The 20,184-nt window shown below is 51.3% G+C and overlaps 2 protein-coding genes across 5 annotated transcripts; both read right to left on the bottom strand.

Annotated features, from left to right (window-relative positions):
- Positions 1-4,765: 4,765 nt before the first annotated feature.
- On the bottom strand, positions 4,766-7,480 carry RPL10A (ribosomal protein L10a). Its single transcript, XM_079934472.1, has 6 exons — positions 7,425-7,480; positions 7,003-7,077; positions 6,847-6,927; positions 6,344-6,492; positions 5,252-5,424; positions 4,766-4,969 (listed from the first exon to the last, which is right to left on the bottom strand). Exons 1-6 carry the CDS (start codon positions 7,427-7,429, stop codon positions 4,799-4,801), a joined length of 654 nt encoding a protein of 217 aa, XP_079790598.1. The 5' UTR covers positions 7,430-7,480; the 3' UTR covers positions 4,766-4,798.
- A 62-nt stretch (positions 7,481-7,542) lies between these two features.
- On the bottom strand, positions 7,543-19,601 carry FANCE (FA complementation group E). 4 transcript variants are annotated; one of them, XR_013830210.1, is made up of 11 exons: positions 19,071-19,601; positions 16,040-16,661; positions 15,424-15,468; positions 15,030-15,098; positions 14,591-14,734; positions 14,052-14,175; positions 13,748-13,826; positions 12,323-12,389; positions 10,959-11,084; positions 9,107-9,414; positions 7,543-7,603 (listed from the first exon to the last, which is right to left on the bottom strand). XR_013830210.1 is itself a non-coding variant. In XM_079934455.1 (10 exons), the coding sequence occupies exons 1-10, from the start codon at positions 19,316-19,318 to the stop codon at positions 9,313-9,315; spliced, it is 1,626 nt and encodes a 541-aa protein (XP_079790581.1). In that variant the 5' UTR covers positions 19,319-19,601; the 3' UTR covers positions 7,597-9,312. The 4 variants fall into 4 exon arrangements, 2 of the variants coding, with proteins under 2 accessions (XP_079790581.1, XP_079790582.1); XR_013830211.1 differs by having other exon boundaries at positions 7,597-9,414; positions 12,323-12,385; XM_079934455.1 differs by having other exon boundaries at positions 7,597-9,414.
- Between the last annotated feature and the right edge of the window lie 583 nt (positions 19,602-20,184).

The following is a 20,184-nucleotide window of genomic DNA, read 5'->3' on the forward strand; positions in this document are numbered from 1 at the left end:
CCCGTGGGTATTTATGAGTTTCGTATGAAGTACTGTGCCCCTTCCTACCCCGGCCCGGCCACCCCTGAGCTTCCTGAAGGTCCTCACAGTTTGCATATCGCTCAGGCCACCTCCAAACCCAACCTAGGTTTTATAATGTATATTATATATTTGTTGTGTATTTTTTAAATCCAGCTGTGATGGGTTATATCATAAATGTGGCGCAAGGCTGGCGCAGGGGCCCTCAAGGCCCAGCTCCTGCTTAAAAAAAAAAAATTAAAGTTATTTGTTTGTGGGTTAGTCGTGTGACCAGTTGTGTGCCATACCTCTGGGTTTGGGCAGCTTCGGGTGGGCACTCCTCGTGGCTCAGGTCCTGGTGTGTCACCCCACTCCACTCCGTCTCTGCTGGCAGGCCCCAAGCGCTGCCACACTCAAAATGGATAGGATTTGGAAATTCCCTGGTGGTCCAGTGGTTAGAACTGCACGCTTTCACTGCCGAGGGCCCGGGTTGGATCCCTGGTCGGGGAATTAAGATCCTGTAAGCCGAAGAGCACGGCCAAAAAAAAGAAAAAGAAAATAGGATTTAGGGGTCTTGTGAAAGTTTGGCCAACTCCAACCTTTTTCCCACCCCTCCTGTCGTGAGTTGAGCACTGAAGTGAGCCTTATGTTGCCTTGTCTCTTTAAATGAAGTGACTTGCCCCAGGTGACTTCAATACTGAGATGGGCCCCCTGTTAAATCCCCACAGTCCACAGTGGCTACTACTGGTTCTCACCGCCCCATCCTCACTCCACACATGAGGAAAGAGCCTCAAGGAGGTGAGTGCTCCCGAAGTGGATGGCTGCTAGCCGGGGTGGGGGCGGGGCGGGGGAAGCTGGACTCCAACCTGCCCCTGTCTGCCTGGGAAAACCTCAGTGTCCTCAGTGGACATGGGTGGTTTACCAGAAATTCAAATTTAACTGGGCATCCTGTATTTTCATTTGCTGAATCTGGCAACCCTACTCTAGAATCTCATCTTCTAGATCATTCTGGTCCAACCTCCAATTTTGCAGATGGGGAAACAGAAGAGGTTAAATGCTCTTCTCACTCAGCTGTCAGTGGTAAGACCAGGATTTGAACCTGGTCTTCTGACTTTAAGCCCAGGCACTTGGTATACTATTAAATAATCAGGCAGCCTTTTGTCTTGGTCCACTGCACTGGAGGGACCCAAGACTGTTGCTTGCAGGATGGGGAGTGTGCCTGGAGCCCCAACCAAGTGGGAGGGGTTCCTGGAGATGGAAATGGTTTATGAAAGACCCACCATGTGCTATGCCTAGGGCTGGATGCAAAATCCAGTCTCTACTAATAGGTGATTGTATGTGTTGGGTGCTTGAATCATCATCACGTGGGTTGCCCTCATGCTCCTGGAGTAAGCAGCCTGCAGGTGATTTCTATTAGAATACTGTAGGTGAAATATGGCTGGCCTCCTCACTGGCCACCCCCCACCCTCATATACGAATGTAGCAGATACAGGGGCACAGGGGCGAGTGATAACTACATAGTTTTGAGGTCTCAAAATAGGGAAGGAACCAGGATAAGAAGGTGGGTCTTGTGAGCCCAAAGCCCAGGGCTCTCTCCTGGAAGTGGCTCTCCCTGACCAGGGTTCTGTGGAAAGCTGCAAGAAAAGGCCAAGAAAACAGGGGCCCAAAGAAGAGGCCGGTAGTTCTCTTTCCTGCCCCTCTTGTTTCTGATGCCCCTAGGGAAGATGGAGGTGGGCCATCATTTTGCCAATTCCACGGTCAAAGCCTGAGCAGTCCTGGGGTTTCATGGGGGCTCTTTATTTCCTTCTAGTACAAATGCTGGAGAACTGGGGCTCCCCAGATATCTGAACCCTGAATTCTAACTCAGATGCACACTAAGCTTTAGTCTAAAGCCTAAAACCATCCTAGAGGCTGGGGTTTAAGATAGCTCAACCCTCATTTAGAATCGAATCAGTCTGCCACCACACGTGTTCTCCGTTGTTTGCTTTGCTTTCCCATTCTGCCTCCTGCTTTTTCCTTTCGTCTCTATCATGGTGCCACGGGCCTCTGGAGCGCAGGCACCACGGCTCTAAACAGCTTCTGGGCAGGCCAGCAGAAGGTGGTGAGTCATATTGGTTTAATATAGACTTAGTTTTTAAGTACTCCTATCCCAACACATAAGGCATAGATTTATAAAGTGGAGTGGGTTTAATTTTTAAATTCAGGTGATGCAAATCAATAATCCAGTAGGACTCAAGTTCCCAAGTATTTCTAAAACATTCCTATAGTTTCCAAAACTATTTTTAAGGATTTCAATCCTTGGCTCTTTTCAAACAAGAGGGTGTGACTGATTCTGAAGGCACCTTGTTCTCCCCACTCATCACCATTAATGAGATAGATGTCCTTGGGATGGCCTCCATTCAATCTGTCCTAAACCCAACCAAGGCAGACAAGCAGGGACTGGTGTGCCCGCTCTGGTGCACACGTGTCTGCAGCTATACCTAACTGCCATTTTACAACTGCTGTTTAACCGAACACTAAGTGCCTGGCACTGTGCAAAACCCGTCATGCTTTTAGTAGGTACCATCATCAGTTGCACTTTCAGATGAGTTTTCTGGAAGAGGCCGGCTCAGCAGCCTCCCACGGCTCCTGAGTGGCAGAGCTGGGATTCACTCGGGCACAGGGGGGGGGCCTCAGCCCACAGACAACCACCCGGCTGGTCTTCTTCCACCCAAGAAATTGTATGCACAGTGTCATGGGAACCTCCCCTGAAACCCTTGCTCCACTGTGACGCTGCTCATTGATAGCACAGCTATTGGTGCAAACAATTGTCTTCCTGGCTTCTAGAAGTGGTTTGCTTTTCTCTCACAGGCCCTGTGATCATTATGGCTCTCAGGGTTGGCCACCAAAGGTGCACTGGGGCCCACCTTAACAAGCGAGACCTGCTTGTTTCCCTTCACCTAATGGTCCTCACGTCTTTTATTTTCTCTTGCTGTACTCAGCTTTGTAAAAGACAGGGTATAAAATGTACTCATACTTGGGCTTCCCTGGTGGCGCAGTGGTTGAGAGTCCGCCTGCCGATGCAGGGGACACGGGTTCGTGCCCGGTCTGGGAAGATCCCACATGCCACGGAGCGGTTGGGCCCGTGAGCCATGGCAGCTAAGCCTGTGTGTCCGGAGCCTGCACTCCGCAATGGGAGAGGCCACAACAGTGAGAGGCCTGTGTACTGCAAAAAAAAAAAAAAAAAAAAAAAAATGTACCCATATTTGTCAATTACTTTTTATATTATATTCCTCTAGTCATCAAATCACAAGTTTTCCTGCCTTATTTGAGCTGTTGCCTTTCTCTGATTACAAAAATCATTGAACTTCAGAAAATCCCCTAAATCACATAAACTCCCAGCTTTGAATGTGGTCAACATTAGTATGTAAGCTTCCAACACTTTAACTAGGCATAAAGTTCTTTCCTTTCAGTAAAATTGGATCCTAACTAGTTTCACAGCCAGCTTTTCCCCCTCCTTACCCATTGGGAACATTGTTCAACAAGCCTAGGTATTTCATCACTCCTAACTGTGGTTAAGGAGCAAGTTAGGCCTATCACCACCTTGAGAACCAAAATTCTCTGCTCATCACAAGATTAGCTACTTTACCTGCAGTTATAACTTGAAAGCTAAAATGACAAATCTTTTGGTGAATACCTTGTGCTCTTCACTGTTCAAATACAGATAAAGCTTGTTTTGAGAAGGTGCAGCATTTTTTATTTATGCTTTGATTAGCCTTTCAGGTCTAGTTCCTTTATTTACCAAAGTTAAATGAGGCAGATTAAAGTCAAAGGTTAGGGACTTCCCTGGTGGTCCAGTGACTAAGACTCTGCACACTCCCAATGCAGGGGGCCCGGCTTGGATCCCTGGTCAGGCAACTAGATCCCTCATACCACAACTAAGAGTTCACGCCACAACTAAAGATCCACCGTACAGCAACTAAGACCCGGCGCAGCCAAATAAAATATTGTAAAAAATAAAGTCAACGGTTAAATCACAGGTATTTCCCACCACACCAGAGCCACCTTTCCAGTGCTGGGTGCTGGAGGCAAGAACGGCAACAGGAAGTTCCTCAGGCCAGGGAGGGGGCCTAGAAGTTTCCACAGGCAGATTCCACCCATTTACCAAACTCCCCTAGACAACAGGGTCCCTAGATCAGAGTATTATCAGGTCTTCTCATTTTTCTTCCTAAATATCTTACCTAGTAAATCACTACCCCCAAACATAAGGGTACTCAATTTGTGCGTCAAGAAAGCAAATACTAGACTAGTTTCTCAGGGTATGTGGACCACTCTAATCAGAAGCATCTAGGAAGCCAATCCCAGGCTCACCAAACCCCAGTCTCCATTTGTAACTACTTGGGGATTCCTGCAGACCAAGACCCCAAATGATTTCAAGGGATCAAAAAGCCCTCCAAACAAAAAGCCCATGTTAAGAACTGCTGGCATACCGGCCATAGGTTAGGCATGCTGCCAAGGAAAGGCCAAGTCAGTGTCCTCCATGTGAAGGTTCTAACCCCCCACTTTCCACTAGTAACAGGCAGCAGCAGTACAGGCTGGGCTAATGGCCCCGATCTGCTCTTCTCAGGGTTATTTGAAAAACTTCAGCCCTGATTAGCAGCCCTATTAGTATCCAGGAGATCTTAATAAGACTCCATGTTTCTGAGGGCAGAAAGAATGCCCTGCCTTGTCTGCAGTAAATGACTACCCATCACTGGCTCATCAGTCCCAAAGCCACAGGAGACGGTGGTAATGGTGGGAATATGGTTTATTAAGCTGTGCCTTAGTACAGGCGCTGGGGCTTGCCCATGGTGCTCTTAATGTACAAAGCCCGAACGTTCTGCCAATTTTTCTTGAGCAACGACACCAGGAAGTTGACAGCTAAGTGGATGTTGTACACAAGCTCATCATCTGTCATTTTCACGTGGCCAACAGCCACTGCCAGACACAGCACCTGTGGGGAGAGGAAGGTCAAATCAGGTTGGTGGCTAGATTCAAGAAAATGTAGAGTGGGCCCGTCTACAAGCCAGATGGCCCATCCCTATGACCTCCAGTGACCTAATGAGCAGTGCTCTGGCCCCAGACCAAGACCAGAGTTATTTGAAAAGCTTCAATCCTGTTAGGTGACTGTCACAAGTCCTAAGTATCCACAGAAATGCAAACCAGAGCTCCCACTTGGAGAACGTGGGTCAACTTCACCACTGTTCAACCTATGCAACTGGCGAGACCTTCTCACCTTCTTCATCTGGAACTTGATTGTGGACTTCACTTCATCAACTTTGGCCACCATGTTCTCATTGTGGGTCAGCAAGGAAGGGAACTTGCCGGCCTTATTCAGGCCTGGGCCCAGGATTCGTGGGATCTGCTTGATCAGAGACTCTGAAGCCAAAAAGGCATCATACTTCTTGGCTGGTAAAGAGAGGAAGCCGTTAGGACCTGGCCCCTGAAGACACCTCTAAACAGGGCTATGAGACAGCCGCAGAAGTGGCCTCTAACCAGCAATCTACCCCTTCCCCAGCTACCGAGTCTTTTTTTTGTTTTGCGGTACGCGGGCCTCTCACTGTTGTGGCCTCTCCCGTTGCAGAGCACAGGCTCCGGACGCGCAGGCTCAGCGGCCATGGCTCACGGGCCCAGCCGCTCCGCGGCATGTGGGATCTTCCCGGACTGGGGCACGAACCCGTGTCCCCTGCATCGGCAGGCGGACTCTCAACCACTGCGCCACCAGGGAAGCCGAGCTACCGAGTCTTTTTAATCCTCTCCCCATTCCAGTATTATCTCCATCCTCTGGACTTTTACTGGCCCAACATTCACATGAAACCCGGTAGAAGTCCAGGCTGACTCACAACCCATCTTGCAATGAAAATGCTCACGCTAGTTAAGTCTGCCTGGTTTCAAATCCTGCCTTTTTAGCTACACAACTGGGTTACCTGTTTATCTGTAAAATGCTCAAATCACATAGCCTAAAGGTTAAAATGAAATATGGAAGTTTTAAGTAGAAATTTCAATTCAGAATGTACCAACACCTGACCTATCAATGTGACAGTTCTCGCTTGCTTAGAAAAGAACCACTGCCTGGCTTTCTTCCTCTATTAAATCCAATTCTCAAAGCAAAATAGAATTTTCACGTGGCTAAAAAATACCAGTCAAGTTAACCAACCACAGCAGATCCTTTCTGTCCTGACTCTACCCCACCATCACTTTAAAATCCAAGTGGCAGAAATACTCCTGTTCTACCACTCCAGTGAGAACTGCCTCCACCCTACCCCACATACAAAACCACACCATGATGGGTGGGTGGCCGGGGAAGAACCACACCAGGCACACTCACCCAGCTTCTTGACCAGTTTCTTATTCTTGTTGAGTTTCTTCAGGGCCTCGATGTCCATGTGGGGGATATCCACAGCCTTGGCCTCATCACAATGCTGCTGGTCCCCCAGAACACACACGGAAAACTTGGGGCGGGGAGTGGACTTAAGCCTGCATTTTGGGGAACAGTAGAGGTCACACCCAGCCCTGGGTCCCAAGGGCAGGTGAAGGGGTCTGGGACCGCTGCAGTACTGAGCCTTACCCAGAGCGTCCGCATTCACCAACAGCTAGTTTGGCTTCTCAAACTAGCCGGCGGGCTCAGCCAAGGCCTCCCCACGCCTCCCCTCTTGTTTTAAGACCCAGGGTGGGGGTCCGTCCAGCCACGCCTGCCCGGAGCAGGGGGTCTGCACTACCCGAGCACTTCAGTGCCACACGTGCCTGGCCGCCTCGGGCTCAACAGGAGCCTGAAGGGAGGAGACAGGCATGGGGACACTGAGGGCTGGGTGGGATTAGAACGGTGCCAACCTGACGGTGCCCGAGAAGCGTTTGTCCTTCTGAGGGTCATAGTTCTTCAGGCTTATCTGAAGCTCCACCGTCTCCAAAAACCTTAAAAAAGCGTAACAAAGTTAACGGACCATCCGCGGCTTCCCAAAGCTGCCCTCCGCGGAAGTCCGCGCTTACTTCCGGCGCTTGCGCTGGTTCCCGTGCAGGACTTCCCGCACTGCCTCATAGAGGGTGTCTCGGGAGACTTTGCTGCTGCAAGAAGGAAACAAGACGAGCGATCAGGACCAGCGAGCAGTGGACCAATCCGTTGGAGTGTCAGAAGGCTCAGGCTCGGGGATGGTGCACGGAATACTCCCCGGGTATTCCGGACGCCAAGTGAGGCACTCTGGACCAGATGCAAACCCCGGGGAAGAGGGGCCCTACTGGCGGCCGGCCTTGGCACGCGAACTCCAACGCCAGGCCCGTAGGCCGAAGCCTGGCAAAAATGCCCCGCTACGAAGCATAAGCAAGGACCCCCGATTCCGCCCGTAGTGTCTCCCTCCCCACGGGAGCGCCCGGAGGCGCGGATGAGTACGGATATCACTTGAAGCGCCACTAACCTCATAGCTCCTGCCGCCGCGATAGCCGGAAAAGGGACAACTCTGTTCGCGCACGCGCTCAAATAGGACCTGGTTATCGCGAGAGATGCCTTGTTCCCGCGGCTTCCCCCTTGAGAGCAGTCGGGTCGCTCAGTGCCGGGGGTGGGGCGCCGCGGCAGCCGCGTGTTGCACTGCTAGACCTACGCGGAGACCACAGAGCTGCGGCGGTCCCGGGCGCTCGTTGCCACCAGCAGCTGCCCAGGCCCTTAGGGAAGAGGCTGGGCCCAGGGCGGTGAGCTGCAGTAGTCACACTCCTGGGCGCCGCCCCGTGTCGGCCGCTGAGAGCGTGCAATTCCGACATGTTTGTCCCTTAAACCTCCACGCTTCCTCCTGACCTTAGCACCTGCTTCACTTCTCAAAAGCAGGCTTTGCTCCTGACCTCCCTCCCTCATCATCTTGTTCTAACGGGGGCTCGCGGCTTCTGAGGAAGTTGTGGGAAGGGAAATGTCGAGTTCTCTTCCCGGCGCCTCAGAGCCTGCGGTGGGGAGGAGCGGGTAAGGTTCTGTGATGAACTTTCACCTGATAGTTGACTCAGTAACATCTCCAGGTTGTGTCTTTTTGTTTGTTTGTTTTTTAAATATTTATTTTGGCTGTGCTGGATCTTCATTGTGGCATGTTTAGTTGCAGCATGTGTGATCTTATTTGCGGCATGCGAACTCTTAGTTGCAGCATGCATGTGGGATCTAGTTCCCTGCCCAGGGATCGAACCCAGGCCCTCTGCATTCGGAGCGCTGAGTCTTTCCCACTGGACCACCAAGGAAGTCCCCAGGTTAAGTGTTTACTATGAACAAGGCGCCTAGCTAAGTGCTGTGGGAATATAGTTGTAGAACACACAAGCCCACAGTATTGCACACCCTTTCTGTCTTTCCTGTCCAATAGGCCTCATCCTGTTCTCTGCTCACAGTAATCCCAGGAGCCCTTCAGATCCCTCCTCAAAAGCCATCATCTGCCCAAAAGTCTTCCCCAACTCCAGGCTGAGTTACTCTCACCCTCAAGCCCCCCTCCGCAGTGCAGGATGCACAGCCCACCCATGTACTCAACAGCTCTGATAGGGCTGGGGTGGGTGGTATCATACATGATCTGGCCCACAGAACTCTACCACCTTCCCCTCACCGAACATTTCCCTTGGAAAAAGATGCCCCTGTCACTGAGCAGGGTGGGGATGGCGTGGTATGTGTTTTCAGCAAACACCCAGAGTTAGTAGGAAGGCAGGCACTGCTTCTAATAAAACATTACTGAACTTCCTGCTTTTTATGAAATACCACTGATAAATTATTATTTAAGTCAGAAACAACACAGAGGATCATAACATACACTTGAGCACGAGAGATCTGTGCTAAACATACAGATCTCCCGGGGCTCCTGGAGCATCACTGTCGTCCACTCTGGGTCTGCTTTGACCCTACTGAGGCCTATCTTAACTCCTATTTTATTTATTATTATATTTTGGCCACATCTCACGGCATGCGGAACTCCCCCAACCAGGGATCCAACCCTCGTCCCCTGCAATGGAAGTGCAGAGTCTTAACCGCTGGACCATCAAGGAAGTCTGATGCCTATCTTAAAGTGTCTGTCCCCACAGCCTGAGGTAGAAATGACAAGGAGGCAGCCCAGGCTCAGCAGCTCTTGGTAATACAACTCACCCAGCCCCCTTAGCCCCAGACCCTTCCTGCTGGCTGGGAGGCCCAGATGGCCTCTCTGCAGCCTGGAGCAGGGAGACAGTTGACCCCTGGGATGGCCAGGCTCAGCCCTGACCCCCAGGCAAGGGGCAGGATGAGGTGCTCAGGGCAGAAGTGTCCTTCGGGAATCTGATGAGGGAGGTCCGGGAGGGTGGTCCCTTGGTGGATGGTCAGGGGGCCAGCTGTCTCAGGGCAGCCTGCAGGGACTTCTTCAGGAAAGTGGTATTGAGCTCCAGAACTGCAGCCAGGCCCAGCCTCTGGGGCTCACTGATCTGGAGAGAAGGAAGAATCATGTCTGGACTCCAGCAGCTGATCCCTCCCATCTCCCCTCTGCCCCTGGGCTCTGTTTAGTTAGAAGAGAGAAATCCAGGACACAAGGACAATAGGAGGAGATGACTCCCTGAGCAATCTATCCTCATTATCTCACCATGGTTAAGCAAGGTGTTTGGATTCAGGTAGACCTGGGGTCAAATACTAACTGCACAACGTACTATGTCAGCCATATTAAGAATGGTTGACAATTATTAGGTGCTTACTATGGGGCAGCACTTTATATGCATGACTTCATTTAATCCTCACAATCCTCCCATTTTACAGATGAGGAAACTGAGGTTCAGAGACACTCCACTGTGGCTGCCACATTCCTTCTGGGCCACTCTTTCTTCCCTGACCTGTTGCTGCAACCTCTGACCCATCTCTGCCCTGTACCTTCACTCTCCAATCCCCACTCCTTGCCAAGGCCAGAGGTTTCTCTACAGAATACAAATCTAATCAGGTCACTCCAGCTGAAGGCCCTGAGATAACCTCTGATGCCTCATATTGCAGGTCCTTCCAGGATCTACAGAGGGTCTTCAGAGGATCCAGGAGCTTCCTGAAATTGTGCATAAGATGTGTAATCATATTTCCATTTTTCTGGGAGGATGTATGCCTTTCACCAAATCATCACATAGGCCTGTGATCCCAAGAAAAGGGTTAAGAGCCAAGAGAAGACCTGGTCTTCAAGATAAAGTCCAAGCTCCTCACCATAACCTACAGGGCCCTCCATTAGATGCTACCATGACTTGGCAATGTGACCCCGGGCAAATTACTTTAACCTGTGTCTCAATTTCCTCACCTATAAAATGGAGCTAATAATAGTATCTTCTCATAGGACTAACACCTGGAATAAACTAGTGAGTTAACATATGCAAAGGGCTTAGAACGATGCCTGGAACATATGAGGGGCTACAAGTATCAGCTCTCAGTATTTTAGCTCTCTAACTTCATCCCCTACAGCCATCTACTCTTGGGATTTTAGGCCTCAGCTACAATGATGTACCTGCAGATCCCCTGGGACATTGAGTGCTTACACCGTTTCTTTTGCCTGGAATGCCCTTTCCTTCATCTCCGCCCTTGACTACCACTCACCCTTTAAGAGTCAGGAAGCCTGTCCCAACTCCCAATCACAAACAAGGTTTAGTTGCCCCCTTTTCCTCTGTCATCAAATGCCCTGTGCATACCTTTCACCTGGCTCCTACCAGATATTACAATGAGCCAGTTATCATCTCTCTCCCCTCTCACTAACTGGGGTAGAGGGTCAAGTCCAGGACAGAAACTGTGATATGGTCACTGTTGATTCCTTAATGCCCCAGATAGCATCTGGCCCACAGCAGTGTTGGCTGGATGAATGAACTCCTAAGCAGTCTCACTCCCCTGTCTTGGGCTTGAACTTGTGGTTTCCAAGGCTAACACTCAGGGTTTTCTCCCTGACAAACATATACCCTCGTGGCAGGCTCAGAGCAGCAGAAGCAGCCCTCATGGCCCTACCAATACTCACATTGGCCCGATACTTGGTTACCACTGTCAGCATGAGCTTGGCATAGGCCATGGACGTGGTGGCTGCTGGCCCCTCTTTACAGAGTTTCTCCATCAACACACTGAACTTCTCAGAGGGCATCTCCACCTGCACACATTAGGAGATCAGACAGTAGCACAAGAAAGGACCCTGGATTCAACTCCCAACTCCATCACTTCCTAACCAGGTGACCCTGTGCAGGTCACTTAACTGAGACTCAGTTTCCACATCTATAAAATGGGGCTCATGATGTCAAACTCTGAAGACTGTGAAAAGGATTAAATGAGATTATGCACATAAAGCCTAGCACACAGGTCTCAAAAAATGGTGGCCACTGTTGCACAGGCTCAGATTAGGAGATGGGGGACAAGGATCCCTCGCCTGGCTTAGTGGTTGAAGATATAAAGGAGTGAGGTCCCAAGGGGGCACTGGCAGTATAATAACAACAGATCTTCATAGTCACAATTTAATAAACACTTATTATGCGTTAGGTACCACTCTGAGCATGTTACACCAATTATACCATTTAAACCTCACCCCAGTTTTATGTGGTAGGTGCTATCATCACTCCCCTTTTGCAGATGAGGAAACTGAGGCATAAAGAGGTTAAGTCAACTACCTACGTTATAAACAAATGAGGCAGAATTTTAGGTACTGATATATGGAAAAACTGCCGAAATGTACTGTTAGATGAAAAAAGCAAAGTGCAGAGCACTGAGCTTGGTGTGTTACCATCTATGTAAAAGGCAGGGGAAAAGTAAATTTCACCATGTGTCCTTGTATATAGACAGCATCTCTGGAAGGGTTCCCCTGCAACTAGTAACACTGATTAGCCCTGCGGAGGGGAATCTCGGTGGCTGGGGAAAATTTTTTCACTATATCCTTTTAAGCGTTCAAAATTGTGAACATATGAATCTATTACCTATTCAAAAATAAATTAGGCACTGTCCCTGGCAGTCCACTGGTTAGGACTCCACGCTTCCACTTCAGGGGGCACGGGTTCAATCCCTGGTCGGGGAACTAGGATCCCGCATGCCATGCAGTGCGGCCAAAAAATAAATTAATTAAATTTAAAAATAAATTAAATTTACACACACACATCAAAAAATCCCTCCCCAAGGCCACACAGCTACTAAGAGGTAGAGCTGGGATTCACCATGCAGTCAGCTCTCTGCTACTGGCCTTTCAAGCCCCTGGACCCTCCCACTGTCACGGGCACCCTGCCGGAGGGCAGTCATCCTGCTTGCCCCTCCATCACTGAAGGGGTCAGACACCCAGGAGCTGCACACCCAGCCACAGCACTACAGCACTTCTTTGTCCACTCTTCCCCAAGGCAGCCTGCTCACCTGCCGCTCCAGGAGTGACTGCAACACCAAGAAAGTCTCTTCCTTCCAGGGCAGCTCCAAGATCTGTCTGCAAGGCACAGGCCCCAGTGAGGAAAGCTCAGCCTCCCACCTGAGCCTGAATATCTACTGCTCCTACCCCAAGGCAGGGCAAGGCCCTGGGGACAGCCAAGATCTCCAGCCAATAGAGGAAGTAGTCAGAGCCCCCCGATGCTGGTGGCCATCTAGCAGCCACTGCTGCAGAGCCCATACTCAGTGCTGGGAAGGCCACAGCCCAAGACCCCCGGGACCTGACACGAAGGATTTGGCAGTGAGAGGTACAAAGGTCCCCTGGAAAATAACCAGGAGTTGATAGTGCCTCCTGAGTTTGAAAGCGGAGGACGACCCAGGGAAGAGGAGGATGATGATGGGTGAGATGACACACAGGAGGCTTCCTAGAGAAGGCGAAACCTCCCTGCGGAACCCAGCCCACGGTGAGGTCCACTCCAGCTGCACCTACTGTCCTCAGCTTGTTTGGAAAAGCAGGATGTCACATGGAAACGGTGTGGCTTCTTGGGTGCACAGACTTGGGTTTGATCCCAGGCTTTTGCACTTGCTGGCTGTGTGACCTTTGGCCACCTCCCTCAACCTCTCTGAGCTTCAGTTTTTCCATCTCTAAGGCGGCCACAGCACTTACCTCACAGGATTGCATGAAGACTAATGAAGTAATAAATCTAAAGCACAGAGAAAGTGCTCAATAACTGATGGCTGGCAGTATTTTTGCGACTGTCCCCTTCTCATATTATACTTAGCATTTCATATTTCATGTTAGTGTCCAATGAGATCTCACCTACTCATTATTTCTACATGTCTGTATCTTGACTCCCCAATTTTGATACCTAAATTTAACACCAATTTAATAACAACATTTGAGCACTCACTAGGTGCCAAACACTGTGCCGAGGCCATGATATGCGTTATCACAGTTATTATCTAGAAAAACTCTACAGAGTTCATACATGGAAACAGGCTCAGAGAGATGCAATAACCTGTTTAAAACTCACACATTTAAATAAAAGGCAAGGTTGAGACCTGCAACCATGTCTGTCTGACTCCAGAGCCAGTGCTCTGAACCACTACGCCATGTTCCAACTACGCCAAGAACTCAAGAGCAGGAGTGCCAGCCTCTTCGCATTCCCGGGGGCACCTGGCACAGAAGACTGAAACCCTGGGCTTGGGAAGGTGCATGGGATGGCAACTAACAGGGGCCCACAGGTGGGAAGGCACAAGCCAGGCTCAGGACAGCGAGAGGGGGCAATGGCTGTGCCACTGCCTGTATTTCAGGCACGGGGCCTGGTACCCAGCCGGCTCCAAGTCCAGAATGCCAAGAGCAGGTTTGGCCAGAGGGAGGAGGTGCGGGTGGGGCCAGCGTGGAGCTTATACACTCACCCCAGCATTAGAGCCTGCATGTCCGGCTCCAGGGCCTCGTCCTTTGTAAGGCAACACAGTAACTCTGTTTGAGCTGGACCTGGGTGGGCGACAGCAGAGGGGAAAAGTCTGGGAGCAGCTGGCAGGAGAGAATGGGGCTAGCAGGGAACAAAATGCCTGGCCCTTTACAGGTGGCATCGTCAGGGAAGCAACAGGTATCTTCATTTATTGAAAACTCAGCTCCTGCCAGGGCCACCCGGGGGGTGAAGGGTGCTGGGAACAGACAGGGAAGAGCTACCAAGCCTGGGGCCCATTCCAGAATTACCTATTCCTGGGGCTTGGAGCACAGGGCCAAGGAGGGCTCTGCAGACGGCGTAGGTGTACTTAGTACAGAAGGAGGTCAGGGCAGTTGTGAGCAAGCGGGAGGCTGAGGAAGTCAGGGAGAGAATCTACAGCCAACGGGGAGGAAAATATTAATTTCTTTCTTCTTCCTTCCTATCAGTGTTTATTGAACACGTATTTCAGAGGCTCACACATTACAGTACAGAGAAAAAAGAAGTTCTTTTATCTAGGACTCACATGGATCCACTCATTGGAAAGGACACATAGCTCCCTTCCCCAGCTCCCAAATCCCTGATCCCAAACCCCAAATCCCTTCCACTTCTCTAAGGATCTGGGGCCCAAGAGGGAGGAGTTAGATGCCAGGTGGGTAGATGGCCTAGGGGGTTATGCCCTTCCCTTGTCCCAGGCTCCCCAGACAAGCAGATGCATGCAAGGCTGGGGACCCCCTCTCCCACCCTACTGAGGGTTCAGACTCTCTCACTCACTGTCTCTGGCACTCCATGTGTATCCCAGCGCACCTACCCGTCCAAGGAAGAGGCTCCTGGTCAGCACAGTAGCATTGCTGAGGCTGAGGTCTGGTGAAAGGGCCAGCAGCCAGGTGCAGAGCTGCAGGAGACCTGTGTCCGAGAGCTGTGGGAGCTGCAGCTGGGCACACACCAGGTCCACCTGCCAAGGAGGAGGGAGGACACCGGGACACTCAGCCTGTCTCTGCTGGGCTGTCTCAATCCAACTGGGCAGCAGAAGGGGCGGGGCCAGGACACTCCAGGGTAAGGTAAGGTGGGGAGAGCTGCCCTACGGGGAGGAACCAAGGGCTAAAAGAAACCACTGAGGGTCACCCCTGCCCCTGAGACCAAAAAACCCAACAAAATCCCCTCCCCAAATTCCTACATGAGGCAGGGAAACACAAATTTAAATGGAGAGGGACCGTGTCCTCAGGGCCAGGCGGTTTTTCTGGACTCACCTGGCCAGGACTGCATTCGTGGAGAAGCTGCAGCTCAACTGGTGGGGTGCCCTCCAGCCCTTCCAACCCCTGGGAAGGCAAATCCCATGTTAGGACCTGCAGAGCCCTCAGTGACAAGTCACTGAGGCCACCCCTTCAATTGGCAGAGTGGATGGCTAAGGACCCCAGAAGGTGCTACTAGAAGAGAGGAACTTGCCTGGAATTAGAACCTGTCTCAGGTTAGACAACATACTTGGACCAAGAAAAGCCTTTGCAGGGACTGTCCTCAGACCTTCATTCCAACCCCCTCACCCAAACAGCCTGTGCCTCACTGCACTGGGGCTTCCCTGGGCACAGCTGGGGTCCAGGCAGGGGGCGGAAGAAGGGTTATGGGTAGCAGAGTAGGGCCAGTCACCTTCCCGAGGGTCTTGAGCAGCTGCTGCAGCCTGGGAACTTGTTCCTGCAGAGGAAAGCCCAGTCACTGCCATGTCCCCACCCACGCAGCATGGCCCCCAACCCAGACCCAGCCCCCTCTCTGAGAAGGCCCCAGGTCAGTGGGCACTAGCGGGCAAAGATGACTCAAGAGAGCCAGAACGTAAACCTTGCAAAGTGCTTAAAGAACTCAAACTAGACAAGACCTATGTAAACCCAACTGAACAGACTTGTCTTCTCTGCATACATCCTAATGGGGGCAGACCCAGGCCTTGGGCTGGGAGGACAGGCTGGATGCTGGTATGATTCCCCCATTCCCATAAGATGGGTGGCAGGGGTAGCTCCAGAGCCTTTCCTCTTCCGTGGTACCCTTAACCTCACACTATTGATCATTAGGTCAAGGGCTCCCACCTCCAGTAACTCCTGTCCCCACCCCCTACTCTGTAGAATCTGTGGAGCAGAAACTACATTCCCTCAACCCCACCTCCTTCCCCTTGCTCCACGGACTACAGTCATCCGAGGTGGGACACAGTATCCCAACCGGCTTAACCCCCCCATTCCTGAAGAATCACTCGAAAGCAGCCTCCTCACCCTAGTACCTGGATAGCTCTGGGCAACTCCAAACTCTCAGGTAGGCCCTTAGCATCCTCTAGACTCTGACCAGCCTCACTGGGCTTAGCCCCCAAAACAGGCTGGTTCTTAATGGACGATGCACCTCCTCCATTGGCCAGGGATTCCAAAGATTCATGTTCAGGTCTGTTTTCCTCATGACTTTCTTCTTCTTCCTTTTCCAACCACCGGAGCCTTTTGGGGGCCCTCTCCCCCTCAGGACTGGCAGGCTCTTCCTCCGCTTCCTTTCTGCGTTTCCCAGGCCGCTGGGAGTCCTTGTCCTCCTCCTGTTCTGTCCCTTCGGGATCTGGAGCCTGGGGCAACTTCAACTTCCTGCCCCCTTGGCCCAGCTGCCTACACAGGCCTCGAAGCTGTCTCTGGCACCTTTTAGACAGTGGGGACACTCCCTCAGTGGAGATCCCAACACCCAGATCCCTTCGCAGAAATTCCCCAAGGGCCCGGAGCCAGGGATCAGGGTCGGGGCTTGGATCCTGCTGCACAATCTGCAGCACAGGGTGGAGACTGCTTTCGGGCAGCGACGGCCAAACAGCCATCAGTAGGGACATCAGGTTCCTCTGGCATAACGGGGGCAATCGCAGCAGCAGTGGTTTCCTGGGTAGCAGAGGGAGAACAAGCAGTTAAGAGTGTCTTGCTGAAAGGAACATAGGGCAGACTGGGTAGAGCTAGAGGCTAGATGGCACCGGACAGACGGGGGCGCTGGTGGGCAGTACCTGCGAGTCGGCATGGAAGTCATTCAACAAGTGGGCATCTATTCTACACTACACTAGGCCCTGCTCTTTGACATCTCCTATTTCAGCTCAGAAATTCACGTTGACGCCTACCCTATAATAGATCCATGCTTGTTTTATGTAAAAAAGAAAAAGAAGCCCTTTCCCAAACTTTACGTAAAAATAATACTCCAGAATACTGAGCAACGCTTAGCCTGCAGACCTGTGCTCCCCTTGGCAGTCCCCTGGAACTCACAGGGTCACATCTGTCCAGCTCTGATGTTCCTTTCACTGAACTGAGTTCCTGAGAGGCAGAAGCAGTGTCTCTTTCCTCTGTGTCCCAGTACCCAGCACAACACCAGCCTAAAGCAGGCACTTGGTGCACATTTATTGACTGAATTAAATCTCTGAGAATAAGTTTCACAGATCAGCAAGACTGCTGTGGACAGAGCAAAGTAGCCATCTGTAACGTGACAAAGGCACGAATGCAGATGCTATGTGACCTGAGGCTTGCTGGAGTGGCAAGCAGGTCATGAGTGCATCTAGCCCACCACCCATCACGCCTCTGCACCTCTGTATACATGACTTTGTGGGGCTGCTTGGCATCACACACAGAGGCACTTGGGATATATAAGAGAGGAACGAAACCTTTTATTTTTTTGTGGAGAAAAAACACTAAATGAGAGAAAAAACTAGAGTAAAAGTTAAAAAGATCGTCAATTTGTGGTGGAGGATACTGAAGTAGAGAAGTCGGGAAGAGCCTACTCCAAGGACTTTTACCATTTTTGTGCATGGATTCCCTTATCAGAATAAGAGGGTTAAATGCATAAAATACATAGCATTACAAAAGAAAACAATTATACTGCAGTACAGTTCTATCCAGGGACCGCAGGTTACGTTCCATTCCCCTTACTCTGTCCAGAAAGAGCCAGACCATTGGGTAAACATTTCTAGAGCGTCCAATTTGCGGATTCAGAAAATTCTATTGGAAGAAATTCAAGATGGAGTGTGGGAAGAAAATAATAGAACTTCTATTTCTATTCATCTAAAACATAAAAAATGAAGTATTACAAATATTTAAAATATGGATTGGCCCTCCATATTCCAGTGTCCAACCCAATTCTTAGGGAGGGGTATTCAAGGAGAGTGGGAGGCCTGCTCTTCAGCCCCCTAGAGGCTGAAGGTGGCACCTCACTACGTTACTTTCTGTATTTTACTTAACTAGATAGTTAAGTGCACCTATGGACGCTGTATTATCTTTCTTAACAAAACGAACCCTCACAAAATGGACACATGGCTTACAAGGATGTCAGAAAAGAAACTGACTACCAGTAGGGGAAGCACAACCTAATTCAAAAATGGTAGAGCTGACACTTCTGCTCCTAGTAGGGATTCTTAGCCACATAAAGAGGGGGAAAAAGTTCAAAGTCACCCAAAAGACTAAAAATTATCAAGAACACCATCCTCAAGGTAAGAGATCTTCCCCTAAACTGTATATTATGCTTTGAAAAACTGATAATATAAAGCCAGCATGATCAGATGTTTATTGTCATTTACCACGTTTAAAATTTCTATTTATGGGGACTTCCCTGGTGTCGCAGTGGTTAGGAGTCCGCCTGCCAATGCAGGGGACACGGATTCCATCCCTGGTTCAGGAAGATCCCACATGCCGCAGAGCAACTAAGCCCGTGCGCCACAACTCCTGAGCCTGCATGCCACAACTACTGAAACCTGCGCACCTAGAGCCCGTGCTCCGCAACGAGAAGCCACCGCAATGAGAAGCCCGCGCACTGCAATGAAGAGTAGCCCCTGCTCTCCGAAACTGGAGAGAGTCCGCGTGCAGCAACGAAGACCCAACACAGCCATAAATAAATAAAAATAAAATTTAAAAAATTTTCTATTTATGTATACTTGACAATGTACGTATTTTAACACACGTGTACTCTTGACCTATACTGGAGGTAAGAGATGGAAGTGTGTGATTAAAATTAGTTAGAATCCACTGACATAATTATTCATTTACACCCAACCGAGGGCAGGTGTCTTTCGTCTAGGTAAGACCAGTATCTACGCTATGAGGGTCTGCCGGAGGCCCCGCCTCACAGGGCGCGCGGCAGGGACCCGCTCTCGGGGCAAGTATTTCACCTCTCTGTGCCTCGGTCTTCTCATCTAGAGAAGTAGGTAGCGCCAGCCCCTGCCTCACACCACCGTGGAGGATGACGGGCGGCGCCCCGAGCTACGCCAGCGGCCGCCGCGACCAGCAGGACAGGAGGAACGCGGGCGGACAACTTACAGCTCCAGGCGACAGTCCGGGCCCTCCACTACTGGCTCCTCCCGGCACAGCGCCTCGAAGACGCGGTCCCAGCCGAAGGGCTCCCCTCCGCGGCCGCTCAGAGCCCGCAGCACCCCCAAGCCGCGCCGCGCCCCGTCGGGCCCCGCCTGCAGCGTCTGCAGCAGGAGGCGGGCGGGGGCCTCTAGGTGCGCCCAGGGCGCCGGCTCCGCGCCCTCAGCCTGAGCGGGTGCCGCCTCCGGGGCCTCCATACCCGGGGCCAGGGAGCCGCGCTGCCCCGAGCTCTGGTTTCGGGCCTCAGCTCCGGGGCCTGGGGAAAGGGAGGCGGACGACAGCGCCGGCCCTGATGCTGCGGCCGGCCCCTTCCTGCGCGCGCCACATTCCCTCCTCAGCGTTCGGGGAGGCTCTCGGACTCGCACCCCGCCAGCGCGCGAAACTAGATCTGTCAGAAAGCAAAGGAACGGGGAAGTGCGGCCGGGTCTGGGCGCAAGGGCAGGCCGGAAGGGGCAGGTAGGATAGGAGTAGGGAGGCGGGGCGAAGGCCGAGTGCAGATCTGCTGATGAGGCGGGACCAGAGTGGGGGCGGTGCCACTAGGAAATCGGTTAGTGGGCGGGGTCATGCAAGAGATAGAGTGGGGCGGGGCTTGATGGAGGATGGGTCCTCTGCGGCTGACCCTAACCTTGCTTCCTCCACCGATCGCTGAAGTAAGTGAGGGGGCGGGCGTACAGAATGGATATCAGGGATCCTGCTGGTTGTACTTCAGGATCCAAGCATCATTTAATTTCAGCTGACGCCCATGTTGCCTATAGATCATGGGCTTTGCCATAGGATTTGATCATAATTTACCATAACGTCACCTCTTCCACAGGCCATCAACTGGCATCACTGGGGTTTCAGTCCTCTCCAGAAATGTTCGATCTACTAATACACCCGAGAATGGAGTCGCAGTAAAACCTAATGCCATCGATATGGCCAAAGGCATTCCTGTAAACTTCCTCCCTAAGATCAAGAAGTGGCCTTGCTCTGGTTGTTTATAAGGGACCAAGAGTGCCTCCAATTCCCAGGGTTTTGGTTTAAGGAAATCTGCTGGAGGAGGCAGGCTTTCAGCGAAGGGAGG

This window comes from Stenella coeruleoalba (genome assembly GCF_951394435.1).
Source record: "Stenella coeruleoalba genome assembly, chromosome: 10".
Lineage (NCBI taxonomy): Eukaryota > Metazoa > Chordata > Mammalia > Artiodactyla > Delphinidae > Stenella > Stenella coeruleoalba.

What these genes read in the sequence shown, in the direction of transcription:
- RPL10A (XM_079934472.1), bottom strand. An exon ending in AACCAGCGCAAGCGCCGGAA is followed by an intron (nt 6,928 to 7,002) that starts GTAAGCGCGGAC and finishes CGCTTTTTTAAG; the next exon opens with GTTTTTGGAGACGGTGGAGC. An exon ending in CGCTTCTCGGGCACCGTCAG is followed by an intron (nt 6,493 to 6,846) that starts GTTGGCACCGTT and finishes CCCAAAATGCAG; the next exon opens with GCTTAAGTCCACTCCCCGCC.
- FANCE (XM_079934455.1), bottom strand. Translation starts at nt 19,318, where the DNA reads ATGGAGGCCCCGGAGGCGGCACCCGCTCAGGCTGAGGGCGCGGAGCCG. An exon ending in AGTTGCCCAGAGCTATCCAG is followed by an intron (nt 15,469 to 16,039) that starts GTACTAGGGTGA and finishes TTTCCTCTGCAG; the next exon opens with GAACAAGTTCCCAGGCTGCA. An exon ending in TAACCAAGTATCGGGCCAAT is followed by an intron (nt 9,415 to 10,958) that starts GTGAGTATTGGT and finishes CCTTCTCTCCAG; the next exon opens with ATCAGTGAGCCCCAGAGGCT.